The sequence below is a fragment of the Numenius arquata genome, chromosome 18 (genome assembly GCF_964106895.1).
Source record: "Numenius arquata chromosome 18, bNumArq3.hap1.1, whole genome shotgun sequence".
NCBI lineage: Eukaryota > Metazoa > Chordata > Aves > Charadriiformes > Scolopacidae > Numenius > Numenius arquata.
Genome location: NC_133593.1, coordinates 8,940,802 through 8,958,222, shown reverse-complemented (window position 1 = coordinate 8,958,222; position 17,421 = coordinate 8,940,802). Strand labels below are relative to the sequence as shown.

General features: G+C 44.5%; 1 protein-coding gene across 1 annotated transcript in view; it reads right to left on the bottom strand.

The window, feature by feature from the left end:
• The window catches only part of VPS53 (VPS53 subunit of GARP complex), a 68,032-nt gene that overhangs the window by 45,092 nt on the left and 5,519 nt on the right, over nucleotides 1-17,421 (bottom strand). Inside the window, exons 5-7 of the mRNA XM_074160922.1 lie at nucleotides 3,172-3,258; nucleotides 2,780-2,895; nucleotides 1,518-1,637 (exon numbers count right to left, since the gene is read on the bottom strand). Coding sequence (XP_074017023.1) covers nucleotides 1,518-1,637; nucleotides 2,780-2,895; nucleotides 3,172-3,258 — 323 coding nt within the window. The remainder of the gene's footprint in view (nucleotides 1-1,517; nucleotides 1,638-2,779; nucleotides 2,896-3,171; nucleotides 3,259-17,421) is intronic.

Genomic DNA, 17,421 nt, shown 5'->3' with positions numbered 1-17,421 from the left:
CAAAGCGAGCCATCTTTCTGAGCACGAGGTTGGAATAGACAACTGCCTAAATTCAGAAAAGCACTGACATATGTTTATATTTCCTTGATGTTCATGTTCATTTAAGCAAATGCTTATGGTCAAATGCTTTGTTAAAACAAGGCCCCATCTCTCTCTCTCTCGATTTAGGCTGGATTTTAATTTCGCTTCGTTTCATGGATTCCATCTGGATTTTCTGGAAGAGGTATCTATGCCGTAAAGAAAGTCCAACAGATTTACATGAAAATATTACAAACAAATCACTCAAACACTATTTCCATCACTAAACAGCACAGGCAGCCAGCTGCTGTCTTAGCAAAAAGAGTCACCAAAAAAATTAATTAGTGTGTCTGGAAGGCTCCTTCAAGTACCTCTGTAATGTGTAAAGTCATCTCAGGCATCAAGAGGATAGTGCTGATAGATTTTCAATTTTCACTCTGAAAATAAACACTGTCAGGTGTGCTTGTATCATTAAGAAGGTTCATCCCTAACGTTAATGGGCTGTTTTCACCTCCGAGCTGTGCTCAGCACTACTACAAGCTGTTAAGCAAACACCATGTGTGTGATGTAGGAGAAATAAAGCCTGCTGTAAAGCTGGAAGAGTAGTTTTGGCCAGGGACAGCAATGGCCCCGGGAACAGGGAAGGCCTTGTTCCCTCAACACCCAGCTGTCACGTCCCAAATGAAGCCAAGACCCTGTGAGATCTGGTGGCTTAGTCACCACCGAGCCTTCGCCTCCTACTGCTGGGAACGGTGGGCACTTGCTGTTGGAGCCGCACCAAAACTCACCAAATCTAAACGTGTAACTCCACATTAGAAAAATCAAGACTATACAAAGCTCAGCATAAATGTTTAGAGCAGTCTGGTGTTCTATGTGTAATTTTGGGAAGATTTCCTATAAGCTTCAAATCTCAGCAGAACTGAGTAAAGGGAGCAGGTTTTGGCAGTAGAAATTCAAGGTGCTCAGAATAACTGCGTTTGGGAAACACACAAAAAGAAACCCTGGCTGCCGAAAACCTTGGGCAGCTACGCAGTTTGACAGCAGCGAGGCACGTGCCTGGGCAGCAAGGGGCCCCAAGCACCACGATGTTAACGACTAGTATTTCTGCTTCACGCCAGGCTGCTGAACTGCATCGCTGAGGTTACGAGAGCAGGAGAAAGCATCACCTCAGGGTTCACCACAAACACCAGCACATGAAGATCACGTAAAACAATTTGCACTTCCATAGATTACCCTACGTAAGGTAAATTAAAAGCCCGTCAATGAGAAGCGCAGATAATTCATGAGTTACATCCGTACTGATTAACTGTTATTTAATAGAATAGGCTGATCCAGATTTGAGCAAACTGTGTCCAATTTTAACCTGTTTGTTTTGGCTGGAAAGAAGCTCAAAGGACCATGTCCGGCCTTTACATCCTTGAGAAACTGATCCTGCCTAATGCATTTTCTAACCTTCCCTCCCAGCAGGCATGCGAGTGCTCAGGGTTTGAGCATTTTACCTTTCGGAAAGCTGTCGAATCTGAGGAATCCCCATGTATTTGTTGAAGTGTTCTAACACATTCACAACACCTTGGAGAAGGTTGGCAACTTCCCCATATTGTCTCCTCCTGGTCATAGCCCTGGAGAGGAAATTAAAGGTTTACAAAGACAGGTTCAAGTGAAAATCCTGGGTGGTAATTCCACAGGTTACCTCATCTCCACTGGATCATGCCGGTCCCCATTCACATTTATTTTTCTAAAATACACAATTCTTCATTAACATTCCAATGCAGCATTAAAATTTCACTTAACTGATGCTAAAATAAACCAATCCGGCACACATCTAACAATGCTTCAAAAAACATAAATGTCAAAAGCAACACTTGGCAAAGAACATGTAAACTACTGAATGCATCCGCTTCCCAGTATGGGTCCGGAGGCGGCAAATGTTATTTCACTGTAATGACCTGAGTTAAGCCATTCGTCATCACACACAAAGTGTGAGTTAAAGCTTCACAGGGAGGAGAATCACTATGCTGAAAAGCTATTAGTCTTGACTTTTCTGTTAATAACTTTCACAGGGAACTGACAGAAAAAAAAAATCAAATTTATTTATCTTTATTTCATCCTTTAGGATCATTCCAATGGAGACAGCAGCTTAAGTAAAATTTAATTCTGAACATTTAACAACCCAGTGTTCATGCAAAATCTGCTACAGTCCAAGAACAGGCTGTGCCTGGGTCTCGCAACTTCACAGACGTAGTATGTAAAGAAATGGATTTCCCTGCTCTGCGTGTTCCTCAAGCACATCAAAAAACCCACAAAGGATTATTAGAAACATTTAACCCCACTTCATACAGAGTACAAGCTGTAAGGCTTCTTTGAACTCATGCTCAGAACCAGAATAGACCTTCCCGAAAAAGAGATCTCATTCCAGTTTAAGACATGAGACTGATAAAAATCCCCCCAAATCCCTGAAGAGCACATCCCTAACGAGGACACCTGACTGCACAGGCTGCCTTACTCTTTAATGAAGCCAGACTCATTCTTTATCACCAAGGATCAAGACAGCAATTCAACCAATCGATGCTGCAAACCCTTAAATACAGCAACAAGGGTTGCAGGTCACTCAGAGCAGCGCAGAAAGGATCTGCCAGCAAAAATCAAGCCTGCAACCTATTAAGCTTAAATTTCCCCCCAGAAAAACAAGCAGCTGTTACAGACTGCACCAAACTGCACTCTGCAGTGGTGTCAAAGCACCACTACAAATTCACACACTTACTCCAGGGAATCCACGCCCCCCGCCAGCATGTGCAGGTGATTGAGGGTGGTGATGGAGGTGGTCAGATGACGCTTGGCGTGATCCAGCTGCTTGATATCCCGTGTGATTTCTTTAACCTAGCGAATCAAAAAAAAAGGAGGGTCTGGTTAAATATCAAGCCACAGCAACAAAATTTTAAGGAGATAAGAAGGGCTTTCTCCTCTCTTCAGGAATACAAGCATGGTAGCTCTACAGCCACGTCAACACAAGGACAAAGTTCAACACAGGGCTGACAGCAAATTACCAACCAGTCAGCAGGACCAAAGACAAAAATGTTCTCTTCTTAATGAGAACTGGAAGCAAAAGTCAGTGTCCCCCTCCCTTTCAAAGGCTAGAAAGAAACCGCTGCTCACCATTTGTTCAGATTTTTCAGCCTTGTCTTTAATATCCTTAATTTTACCAAAGAGCTGTTGAATGGCTTTCTGGGCTTCTTCCAGGGCCTGGAAAAGAAACAAGGTCAGAGTGAAAAGAAAACCTGCCTTCAGTTTTCACCTCCTCAGAAAGACACAGTTGTTGCCTACCGCCCCTGGGCTGGGGCAGTGGAGGGGAGCTGGTTTCTTACAAAGAAAATATGGTCAGCATGTCAAAAGTCAATGTACCATGTTGGGATTTTTAACTTGAGTGGACGAGGGTTGCCGCATCCATTTTACAATAACACTCTGGGAAAATCTGATTGAGAGATTCTACGAAAGCACCTCTGTAATATGAACTATGAATAGGCTTAAGGTTACTGCGATAAATTTCGACGCGCTAAGTGTGGAAAAAGGCGTAGAACTTACTCCTGATCAATACGTATTTAGAGCAGGAAAATGAAACCTCCACAAAACCTCTATGCTCATCATTAATTCTAAATAAAAAATACACAACGTTATATATCGAACACTGATTGCTTGCCTAAACCCCTCACTGAATGAGCAGGACATTATCCTGTTGGAAAACACGATGCATATTTTGCGGATTCCATTGGGGAGGGCAGCCCAGCCTTCCCCCCACCTGCAGGAAGGTACAGAAAAGAGGACACGGGTTTAGCAGGAGGTACAGGGGGGGTCGAGCACAGGAAACGGACCTCACCTGGATTTTTGCACTATTTTACTGCCAGCTTCTTGGGGCATCTGGTCCCCTTTATACAACCATGGTGCACCCTGACCCCACACCACCAGTGTGAGCCACACGTGGATTCAATGAGCGAAGCCACATGTCCAAAAATCACATGTCCAAAATCTGACTTCTGAAGTAATTCAACACGTTTTGCCTTCCCAGTCTGATAACATTTCCAGCTCCAGCTCCACTTTGCTTCCCGCTGTTAAGTGGGCTTCTATCCCTCTGTTTTTATATCCAGTCCCATGACCAAGGTTACAACGCAAGCTACAAGCTCCTTCAGCAAATAAATTTAACACATCTTCATTTGGAAATGTATGAGCGAACTATCTGCCAGGAGCTTTTGCTGGAACATAGCTGCATTATAATAAAAGTATAAAAGTTGGAAACGTTTTATAATTCATTTTCCAGAGGGGGAAAAAAAAGTCTCCTCCGAAATATCTTCTGAATCATGTGAAAGTTAACACTTTATCTATTAGTGTCACACAGCTAACATATAGCATGTTCAATCAGGGAAATGAGCACACGAATGTGCTGCATGGATGACTATATCAGAAACGAACACCACCACCTTCCTCCTCATCCGGTTCCAGCCAAGCCACCTTTCAGAATAAAGTTTTCTCGTCTCTTCCATTTAAAGGCACGTGGATTAAGTGCAAACCAAAGAACTAAAGAACGTTCCTTTCAACGTATTTAACTATAGTCTCTGTACTCAGTCCCAGACCGTGGCTGCAGCACGTTACTCAAGCGGGCTATTAAGCAGCAACTGTCCTGCATATTCTGAGATTTGGATGGGTCTGTAAAAAAAAAAAAAAAAAAAAAAAAAAAGAAGTCAACCTGAAATTCCTCACAGATGCCAGTTGGGATGTTTCCCTTTCCTTCAGCACTAATATTAAATGCGAATTTCTCTGCGTGATCCTAGGGAAGTCAGAGCTGCTGAATTCTCCAGAAGATGAGATGAGGATTTAGCCAGCCAACAAAAAGATTCTCTGAAAAGAGATGTTATCCTCCTCCATACCCAAAGCCAAGGCAATCTCACAAATCTTGTGATCATCTCAAGCCAACTTAGGATCTCACTCACGCAAACCACTGGGAGGCAAAGCATGGGGGATCAGCCATAAGGAGCTGGGGGGTCCTACACACCCCGCAGCACAACACAGCAATGCCGACAGGCAGCAGGACCACCCCAAATTCCCAACTAGCCCTATGCTCGCTTCTTAGACGCATCTCTGAGCCCATTCCCCTCTCCTAGGGCTAATTTTTCAGATGCAGGCTCAGACAACAGCCACAGCAGCTCTGCTTGGCACGAGTGCCAAGGCGAACTCCTCCAGCCACCCACCACAATCCTTTCACCTGGGGGTGGCATCTCTAACCTGCTCTCCAAGGAAGAGAGCACCGGAGTTCTTATTTTAAGCACCAATACACAGCTCAAAGCCATTTGTTCTCAGCAGCCGTCAGCAACCAAGTTCAGAGCAAACAATACCGTGAGTGAGGATTTCCATCTCAGTTCTTACAGGTTTTACACTAAAATCCCTATCCACAAAGGGAAAATTGTCTTATCTGTTTTCCTCATGAGACAGAATATCACCTACTTCAACACAGGAACCTTTTCCAATGTTACTGCCCATAATTTATCAAGTAATGGCCCAAACAAGGATTTCTGCCCGCATATCTGCAGTTTCTCTTTTGCTGTTAAGAAACCCCATTCCATCTATTTCTCTAACAGGCCACGGTGCTATTTAATAATATTGTGACAAAACCAGCAGAGACTATTTACAGGAAACTGGTTTACACCTGAAGAACACGTTCCTGCTGCTCACTGCCCTGCGCTCGGTGGAAACCAGCACACGCAGCAAACTCCCCACCTAAAATACACCCCTGGAACACCGACCAAAGTGAAACGGGGATTTTTTTTCCTCTTATGCCAAACTGCCAAAAATTAGGTGAACTGGTGTCATCACCTGGTCCTGACACTTGTAGCTTTTACCTCCTTACAGACTCTGGAAAAACACAAGTGAGACAGCATGGGCTCTGCCCCCGTCTCATGAATAAAGAACTGTGGTCTCCCACTGCTGTGAAAAATAACATGGGGGGAGAGACCAACCACCAGCTGCTGTTTTGCTCAAGTTCTGTATCACACCTCTTAGAGAAGGGGATACGTTTCCATAACTGTTTAAAAAAAAACCCCAACCAAAACCACAGAACTCAACAGCAAACTTAATAGACCTGAATAAATCAGAAGGGATCACAAACACTCGTTTCTTTTCTTAAAACTTGCTTCCAAATATTAGCTTAGCCATTAAAACATAAATCTTTAGCTACTCTCCTAAAAAAGAGCTGCATATTCCTTATTTGAGTCAGAACACGCTAAATCATCAATGTGCTGCTTTTTTATATAATTTACATTTAGAGATGAAGACATTTCTTCAAACATACATAAGGTTTCCTGAAAGTAACACTGCGTGAAAATCTACTTCTTTAAGTCAGGGGCACTGTCATGTAGAGCTGATGGGAAGTTCGGAACCGAATTAAAAATGTTACTTCTTGCACAAAGCCTACAGTTAAACTCTCTTTTGGTTCCTTTTAAAGAACCAATGAAACCTTTTTGGCTGTTAATATTCCAACTGCAGCACCTAAAAGTAAAAAACTGCAAGCGGAGGAAGGAAATAAATAAAACCAACCAATAATGGAGAGAAACCTTCACCTTCCCGGTCACCGTAAAGAACAAAAGCAAAGAAATACAAACTTCAATTTTAAGAAAACACTTCATATTTGATAAACGGTGTTCATTATTAAGCAATAATAAACCAGTATCTAGGGTGTGAAAGCAGGGCTGATATTTAAGGTGTAATATAGAAATTTATTAACGTAGCTAACAATTAGTCTTTCGCCTGTAAAACGGGAGAGGGGAAACCACAGCCATGTTAAAGGCTACACTGTGATATTGGAGAGAATGCCCTTCCCTTCCCACTCTGCTCCCATGAAGACAGCGAGTGGTGAATTTTAAATGTATTTTCTTACTGCTTTTGTTAGTATTTTATTAATAGATGGTTTATTTTGGACAGAAATTCTAAAACCAAACCAGTATCGAGAGAATAGGAATTGTTTTTAGTCCAGAATAACTGGTTTACATGATGAACGACATCCAATAACCTTACATCTGTGGCTCGATGCAGGGTTCACCTTGCGTTACTAATTTATTGGTTTCCCAGTGCAACTGGGAAACATGTAAATGTACACACCCCCAAACGGTGTACAAAAGTTAAGTTATTGCGTTTCCTTTCCTACAACGGCAGCTCATTTCAGGGGCAGAGGACCACAAACAAATAAAGAAGCTGGATACATAATCTGTTGTGGTTATACGAAACATGGATGTTGAAATTAAGGTTGCGATGTACTGGAAAAACACCATATGACTCTAATCAACAACTGAGCCTGCAAGCCACAATTAACCCATCAGCATTATTTATTAAACTTTATGCAACCTCCGAGGTCCCCGAACGCCAGGCAGCAGCCGAGAAATACGGCATGGAGAGGACTCGCCTGCCCGTGAGAGGCAGAGCCATCGGTCACCAGCATCTGAACCGCAGCCAAAGCCTCATCCAGGTTTTTTCCGTGATGTTTGTCCCCGGGGTCCCCTGGCTGCTGTGACAACAGTAAATTTAGCAAAGAGGGCAGGACCAGCAACGGAGTGAGAGACTCCAGACGGAGCGCTCGATACAAGGCAGGCTTTGGCTGCGTATCGATTTCCTCTTTCTCCGGTATAGTGTGTCCGATCCTCTGCCCCAGCGTGGGTTTGGGAGCTCATCCTGGATGCAGGAGGGGAGCAAGTGACAGTAGGACATGATGGCAGGGTGTCTTTGCAGGCACTGCCCAACTCCAAGAGTAGCACCAGGGGAGGTTCAGCCCCAGCACCCTAAGAAGTAGGGATCCAAACCACAGTTCTTGGCAGGGAAAACATCAAGGGATCTCCTAGTTTAAGACCCTGATGCATTTTTAGCCACCCCTGTTTCACAGCCTGCATGTATTTAAGGCCTGGAAGCTCCCCTGCTTGTGTGTTAACAGCAGAGATGAAATGCAGGAGACTGAGAAGCCACACGTGGGATTTGGAAGACCCAGCTCCGAGCACGCAGCCAGACCCCAGGTAAGCTGGGAAGACCGTGAGCTACACGGGTTTGCATCAAATTCTCCAAAGCCGGAGGAAAAAACGTAGCACATGAATCAACTGCAGCTCTTCAACCTTCTTCACCTTGAGATGCAACAGGAAAAGAGTCCAAATGCACCAGTATAACACAATAGGGAGCAGAGTTAAACCATGAATCACTGAGAAAAAGACCGCCTAAAAAATAGCTTTGCTTGGAATAATCCCAAGCAAATTCTAAGGTCAGTCTGCACATCATCACTTGTGTCACCTTTTTACATGAGATCTTCCAAGCAGCAAAACGAGGAATGAAAATAACTCAAGTGAGAGGCGGGACAAGATCACATCTAATTCATTAGATTTTGAAGTGATGCATCATTTAAAAGGTTATGTTCCAGCGATTTACAGTACCAGACTGGCAATAACACACACAAAACCAGCACTAGCAACGATACTCAAGCCAAAAAACCAATTCGGTGAATTCCAGCCTGTCTCTCCTCATCCCTCCAGCCACTGCAGATGGACAGAGCCTCCTCCGTCCCCCCAGCCCAGGTACGAGGCTGTCACATCGCTCCATCCGGCCACGGCATCTCATTAGTGGGTGTGTTGATTTCTAAACACCTCTTTAGTCCTCTTCTCAGGAACCTTGTGCAAGCAAATAGGGAAGTCCTTGGAAATATGCAAATAGAGGAATTAAGAGAGGCCTGTGTGTTACTATAAAATGTCTCTGAGTGAAAAAAAACAAATTTTCAGAGTAAGTTTGCTTGCTTGGGAAACCCTGAGCTCAGGGACTAACTGAATTAACACCGTTCTGTCCCCAGTAATGGTTAAAATACCTCGATAGTTTCCATATGCTCACTGGTGGTGTGCTAGAAACGTGCTAGTTTTATTTGATTCTAGACAATATATATTTCAATTGGCTGTTATTACTCACATCAGAAAGCTGCCCTCTACTAAGTATTTTATAGACACTTGACACATCTGCCAAATTCACAGCATCCAAATGTACTTTTAACATTACAAATTGGGCTGTGGTCAGGATGCTGAGAATTTAACGCTCCTGGATCGCTCCCCACTCTTGAATACAGAGCGTTAACGCTTCTTTCATTTGCTGCCACACTTACAACCCAGATCAATGAAAATCTAGACCAGGACTAAAAATAAGCTCCCATCCCCAATTCTCCAAGGAGTCGCAGCTGCAGAGATTTCAAAGAAACCCTCACACACTGTGACCAGCCTGACAATTTCTGCCGCTAAAAACCTCATACAAATGAGTCCCTCCAGATTGAGAAAAGGTAGGAATACACTTTGATTCTCAAGCTGATTTCTTTTAAGAGAAAACTCTTAGGTTTTACAGCTAGGGATAAACCACTGCAGCTGAAGACGAGAGGGCTTGTCTGTCAGAGCAGGGTGACATCCACCGCAGCCGTGCCAGCTCACTGCAGACAAACCTGAGGGGCTCATCACACTTGGGTTTTGATTTCAGCAGATTTCTGCCCCAGGAGTTCATCAAATACCACATAACGACTACAATTGTCACTAAGGAATAGTATGCTGTCATCAGCTCCAGTCCTAACCACTAAAGCTGCACAGGACACTTTAAATCAACAAAGCAGATTATATAGACTTTAGAGTCCCTTCCAGTCCCTAAAGGGGCTACATGAAAGCTGGGGAGGGACTCTTGATCAGGGATAAAGAGCTAGGATGAAGTGGAACTGTTTTAAACTGAAAGAGGGGAGATTTAGATTAGATATTTGGAAGAAATTCTTTACTGTGAGGGTGGTGAGGCACTGGCCCAGGTTGCCCAGAGAAGCTGTGGATGCCCCATCCCTGGAGGGGTTCAAGGCCAGGCTGGATGGGGCTTTGAGCAACCTGGTCTGGTGGGAGGTGTCCCTGCCCAGGACAGGGGGTGGAACTGGATGATCTTTAAGGTCCCTTCCAACCCAAACCATTCTATGATATCCAACACTGCACCAAGCTTAAAATTGCTACTATTGCCCCTTCACTTAACCCCCCCAAATCACACTTCAAAATCAAACCCCATGTTCTGAATAGCTGCACCAACACTGACACTCAGGAGGTGAAGTGAGAGGCGATTTCCCAGTTGTGCTGGTTGAAACCTTGCTATTTAACTCCTGAACGTCACTTCTGCACTAGTCCAACACCCTTCTGAGCTGTCATTTTCCCCTGCATCACCCAGCCCTGGTGACAGCACCATGAGGAAAGCTGGTGATGTGCTGTAGGTGAAATTGGGTTTAGTGGTCTGGCTCCAGTGAGTAATTTTACTCGAGTTTTACAGTCATGTATCTAATTTACACCAGAGTGGTGTGGCCATTTAAACGCTAATTGTGTGAGTTGCACAACCCTCTAGCAAAGCCTTGAGCTTCACCATGCTTGGACCTCACGGTGGGTTACTATAGCGTCATCCCGTGGGCAGGTGAATGGCCACAGCCTCCCCCCACACCCAGCCCTGCTCACCCGTTAAACTCTATTATCATGCAGGAAGAACACCCCCGTGCAGGCATTTATTATCTCCCTTATCACTCTTCTTTATTTCAGAACAGCAAAGCCCTTGGCATCATTTGTGTTCGCACCCTGATAGCAGCTGCTGACTGCGGCTTCCTGTGCCCAGGACACATCTCGGCTCCCGGGGCTGATGGAGCTGATGGAGCCAGTGACGTACACCCGTTCCAGCACCCAACCACCTGGTTTAGTTTCCTTGGGAGTGCTGCACACTAAATTTGCCCAGAAAGTCTGTAAATGACCAAGGGATTCCAGTCGATATGCTTGCTGATGAGTTTGCATACTGCAGGCGGCGTTTCGGTCATATTTGTAATATCACAGCCACCCTTGAGGTCTGTGCGGGTCAAGTTTAGCAACTGCTCGAGTTGCATCAGATTGTGCAAGGTGAATTCATGTTCAGGTTGAGACCTTAGAGGAAAAACATAGCTGGGGGGAATGGACAACCACACTATGAACCTACAAGTAGGGTTTTCCAAGTGGAAATGCTGACAGTTCACCTGCCGTAAAGCACAGCTGGAATAAACATTACCATGCACTGAAAATGTGAGGCAACAAAAAAAGAGAAATAAAAGAAAAGAAAAAAAAAAAACCCAACCAAAAAACCAAAAAGAGATCCACAGGAAGAAAAAAATCTCCTGCCTGTTGTCAGGATTTCTATTTTCAGGCTGGGCTTCTCGCTTTGCTGGCATCAAAACCAAACAGCACTGGCTGTGGAACAGCCCGGTCTAACTTCGCAGCTTGTGCTGCCTTCAACGCCACCAGCAAGGAAGCGTGACTTTGGCCAGCACAAAACATGAGCCGTTTTCCATCCTCAGGCTGCAGGACAGTGACAGGAGCATCCTCCACCTCTCCATCCAGAAGCACAAGGCAAGGTCAAGCTCGGACTTTGCTCCTGCCTTGAACCAGGCTTTGCAGCAGATGGCAAAAGTTATGCCTGAGCTCTTCACACAGCTACAGATGCCAATTTTCATGGCCAGTAGCCAGGAGGATAATAAACAGCACTATTTCTTCTTGGCGTGCCATTCACCTGAAACCCTTCTCAATAAACACGTTCTAGGCTAGAAAAAACTCACTGTGTCTCTTAGATGGGAAGGACATTGTCCAACTGTCATAATTCACTAGGGAAATGACTCTAAATGAAACTCGCTTTTGATTTATTCTGGCAGCTCAACTTCTGTTTATTATTCATTGGTTACAAAAGAATATTATGGGACTTTAATCATACGACTGGAGCCTTACAGAAACTGTGGCATGACCTTTTTTTTTTAAATATATAAAATTACACAGCTTACGACACAATATTTAACCCTTATCCATTCACCATCTTAAAATGTACTGAAATCTAACACTAGTCTGATCATATTTCAGAATAATGACCCATTCCAAAAAAACAGGAGATAAAGCTTAACCACGCAGGAGAGAATGAATATAATTGAAAGATGGTCCCTACAACATCGGGGATTGTGACACAAAAAAAGCCCCCAAATATTTTATAGACTCAGGCCTAATTGGTTATTAAGAGCTTATGGTGATTCGGTCTTAAGGTTCAGCAAAGACAGTCAATGCTGTCCCAGCAGCAGAGGCACATCAGCATCAACCGCGAGCCGAACCTGAGCCCTTGAGGCCAAGGAAGCAGCGTGCAATTTGATGTCTGGAGGCGAGAGTATATTTAAATAAATAAATTAAAAAAAAAAAAAAAGAAAAAAGAAATAAAAGTGCCTACGGTAGGAGATCTGAAAGCACTGACTACCTTAGTTTAGCGCGAAACACAACCCGCAGTCAAAAAAGCCACCTCCACACAAACAGGTGGAGGTAAGAAGAGAAGGTGAAGCAACAGTGCTGCTTATTAAGCATGTTTATGCAAATAGTGCATAAAATCACCTCCCTGCCTGCCAGGCAGACACTGCCTGTAAGCCAGTACTCGCAGAGCTGAGGAGGGGCCAAGCCGTTGACTCTAGTGACAGCAGCCGCCCTGTAGCTCAGGACACCACTAAACAGCCACTGGAGTAGCCGGGATGACCCCAGCAGCAGGGGAGGACCATACTCCCCCCTGCTCTCTGCCACATGCAGCACCTGCATCACTCTCTTCTGCTCACCGTCCATCTTCATCTCTTTCTTCCTCCCTAGATCGATTCTGCAAAGTGTTTCCTGCTCTCTGTTTAAAGTATAAAAAAAAAAACAAAAACAAAAACAAAAACCAAACCAACAACAGTATTTCACATACTTCCATCTATGACCTTGTCAAACCCAATAACCTGTGGGCATTTTTCTGTGCCAGACACATCCTTCTCCTTCCACAGCCCTAAACACCACCAGACACTGCAGCACCCGCACAGGGCAGGGCAGGGAGTCTGAGCCTCCCCACAGCTGAGAGCCGAGACATTTATTTTCACACACAACGAGAAAGGACAGCACTGGTTACCAAAGGATGGGAGGGCTAATTGAACTGTCTGCTGCTGTGCTGGGTTCAGGCTGGGCAGCAAGAATATATTTGTGTTCTTTAACCACAGCAGCTGCCATCTCTTCTCTCGCACTGCTGTAGTCATGAAAAAAAAAAAAAAAATAAAATATTGCTGTTCTCATGGAGCAAAGAAGCAGGAGCCAACCAAAGCAATCCAAGTTATCAACCAGTATCTCTAGCAATGAGAAACAAGCAAGGCTTTTCCCAGGCCAGAAAACCTCCCTTCTCTCTTCTTGTTAACACTTAACTTTGTTCTAGCACTAATTGAGCCAGACTCTAATATAGGAGGAGATACTAAATGACAAAGCGGTCTTTTCTTTAAAACACAGGCTTTACTCATTCAATTACAGTCAATTACTTATGCATGTGTGCGCATAGGGCAGGAAGGGAAAGATGGACCAGAGATAACAGGAAGAAGTACTTTTTTTTAGATTCAAATTATAAAGCCACAAATTTTGGCATTCCCTTTGAATTCTTGACTCCTTCGGGAATAGATTTTGCCTTTACTGCCTCGGGCACCCACATCCAGGTTGCACGGATACTGCGAAGGGTTAAACTCGCCTGCAAAGGCAGAGGCTACTCTATTACAAGGACAAAAGCCTGATAGGTGAAAGAGCTCCAGCCAAACAACCAGTAAAGGCATGTCAGCAACTGTCAAAAAAATTACAGCCAGTCCCCGCAGAAGGTTTAGCAATAAACACAACTGAAGAGTGACAAATAAAAACGAACGGAGTGTGTTAAACGCTCGGTGGAAAAATCTATGGGAACTTTTTATACGGCACCCTGGGGCAAGAGAGGAAATTATGCCACAACTGGACGGCAGCTCTCAGCAAGGTCAGCCCAGACTCCAGTTCAGCAGCAGCTCTGAGAAAAACCCTAAGGAGGAAAAAAAAAAAAAAAAAAATCGGACAGCACTGGCTCCCCAGAAACTGCAGGCACAGCTTGAACCGCGTATTGTTACAACTGAACCACAGCAGCTTCTGCATTCCCAGCCTCTCCCAAGGCATCCGAAATAGCCCAAGTCTGGGACTCCCAAGGAAAATTTTGTTACGCCCTGCAGAGGAATGTTCCACCCACGACTGTTGTTTCCTTCCATAAAAGGATCATTAGTGAGATAATTTCTGAAGTGCATGGTATTGTCTACAGATTTTACTGAAATATCGCACCAGGAAGGGGAAGCCAAATGAGCCAGACTATTTTAAGGCTTTTGCATTTGGAGGAAATTCTAGGGCAAAATTTCAAAAAGGCAGATGCTTTGAACTGGGAAACGTTACCCTTTGTGGAGAAGGGAGCATTCCTGTCTTTAGAGCTGCTTCAATAACTCTTTTGGGGCCACATCTATTTGATCAACCTTATTTTTAGATTTAGAATCTGCTTTTTCAGACACCTAAATACTATTTTATATGAACATGTGTATGTGATCAAGGCTATTTGGGGAACAGCTTGAGAAGTTAAAGACTGACTATAAAAAGCCACTCTTACATCCTTCTCATACCTACAATTTACCTCAAAGACCTGCTCAATCGTCTTGGCACCCAGGTGGAACACAGACGTGTTATCCCCATCACTGCCACTGCCACACTACCAGCCAGAAGGGACAGGAGACTGGATCACAGGCAGGACAGGGGCTGGGTCTGCACCAAGGATTTTGAACTTGCTATCCCTAAGGTCTCCTTTTCCTTAAGCAGCATGGAGAGCACCTTCCCACAGCTGCATACTGCATATCCCTCCACTGGGTCTGACTGGGATTGAGATTGCTCTAACTGGGAGAGTAACACGCAGCGCTATTCAGACACGTCTCCGCTGGCAGCACTCCCTCACCATCAGTCATCAGTAAAACGTTACCCTGGTCTCAAAACCAAGGCTGGGCTCCCCTCTCCTGGACGGCTGCAAAGGTGCAGCTCTCAACAAGGCTCCGTAAAGCACTGCTTCTCCACACCAGAGGGAAAGCTGCTTTGCTCAGTTGGTAAACTACCCCTTCCCCCCAAAGGGAAAGCAAACTGTTAAAGGCTAAACACCTTTAGTTTATCTTCTAGGAACCTGCCTGGTATCACCGGTCTCCAAACATGCTACCAAAAAAAGAGATTAGAAAGGCTGATGGCAGGTCCAAGGCCCCAGTGATGTGGGCAGCACTGGAACCAACAGCCTAAACGTGAGGTTCCCAACCCAGTGTTTGGCAGTTAAGGCTGGCGGGAGATGGAAAAGCCGAAGATGAGCTTCCTGAATCAGCTTCTGGATGCTCCCTCAACTGCAAGGGCAAGAGGGATGGCAACCGCCCCTGCGTGCAGCTCTGCCTCCCCAGGCAAAGCCGAGGCAGGCAGGGCACAGCTCACACGGACAACGAGAGCAAGGGCTCAGCAGGGAACCCCCTCCTGGCTTGCTCTGACTTAGAAAAAGAACTTTTTCTTTCTTCTACAACTGCGTCTGAGGTTTATGTTTCCTTTGGAAGGAAGTCAGAGATTGAAAGGATGTTTATGAAAACTATTATTTACTCTCCAGACAAGAATGGCTCCTCCAGCTCCAATACCACGCAGTCAAGGCAATTCTGGCAAACGCTGATTACATTTTGTATAGTTGTTAGGAGAGAATGTGACTGAAGAAAAGAGGCTTTTGCAAAACACTTTCCAGGTCCAATTTTGCAATAAGTAAACAAGATCCCAAGCTCCCACTGAAATTCAAGCCGCTGCAACGTCAGAGTTTATATACATTTTTATTTACAGCACACACGTTGAAGGACACGATGGACTGCATCGTTCCTCTTGGTGTGTCAAGGGATGGAAATATGTCAAAAGACAGGAATGGCTTTTTCAAAAGCTTGTCTGCTGCAAGTACCGTGTACTACAGGCTACAGACATTGCATACAGTAAGAAAGCGTTACAAATGGGAAAACGTATCCGGAGATTAAACTTTTTGCCATGGCTGGTATTAAGCTTTGTTTCAAACCTATTGCAAAAGCTGGTTGCCAACTGTTTCTTTATTAAGTCAAGGTCGGTTTGCAATTGTGGTTACTACAATAAAATGCAATAACGATCGTCATCCTGGGCTTCCTAAGGAAGAGGTTCACAGGATGACACTATCTATCCATGTGTATGCTTCAAACAAATTCTGCAGGGAAATATTAGTCTTGAGAATACAAATCTCTTCCAAATTTAGTAAGAATTTAAGATCAGTAGAAGAAACTAATTGTATTGTGGGACCAAATTACTACCAGAAAAGTTCAAGCTCTGGTGCCTGTCTTAAAGCCTGCTTCTACCCTGCAAAGCAGCAAAGTGAGGGAAAAGAGGAAAATTCACAGCTAAATATGGGAATATTTGTGACTAACTGCAGCTCCAGGCCACTTGAAAGATGCCCTGCACAGACACGCCACATACACATGCACGTTTGAAGGTTTTCACTTGGACAGGAGTTTAATTGGTTCCTTTACAACCAAACTAAACGAAGGGCTACACAGACAGATCTGCCTCCCCGGTACTTCAGAGCAGGATACTGTCCAAGTCCGTCTGTACATGCTTTGGAGAACTTCAAAGGGATTAAAGAGTGAGAAAGCACAGACATAAGGCAAAGCTCTAAACAAAGCTTGCCGAATCGCCATAGCACAGAGACTCTTTTGTTATCCCGTGATCACAGCTGACCGTAGCACTGTTTTTGTTCATCTCTCACCACGTTCATCCTTGGGACCTGCAAGTCCTGTGGCTCTCCAGCCAATTCGCAGCCACAGCTCTTCTTGATTCTGCTTTTTTGTGGTCTTCTCTGTCACCCCGAATGGGCCCAAAAGACTACAACAGCACCAGTTTTCCAATCATATCCGAACTCTAAGTACTGCACTAGTTTCCGTTCCCTCCCCCTTTTCTGAAATTGCCTCCCCACTTGATTTCTTGTCTCATCCCTGCGCAGTGATTACAGGCAGCACCACTCCTAGGTATGCCACATCCCAAGCACATCCCCGGTTTAACAGCAGTACTCAGGAAACCATACAAACACTAAACTCGTTCTGCTAGGAGAGGTAAGAATCTTGCATTATTTTTTTTTGAAAGCATTAAGAAGGCATAGAGAAGTTAAATAATTCCCTCAGGGCCACAGACTCTGTGGCACAGGCAGGATTAGCAATATATATCCCAATGGCTACTGCAGCAAGAAGTGGAAAATACAGCCATGACTATCCCATCCCAGGAACCTCATTTTAAATCTGGTATTAAAAAGATGAGTCAATGTTGACAACGAGGAAAGCAGCACAATCGATGATTCAAGACATTAATGTTCCTGACCTAAACCAGAACAGTCACAGGAAATACAGCAGCACTGGGTGATACCTCAAAATCAGATAACACATGGCCCGAGCTCAGCGCTCACAAACACCGCAGCCACGGCCGTGCTGTTCAA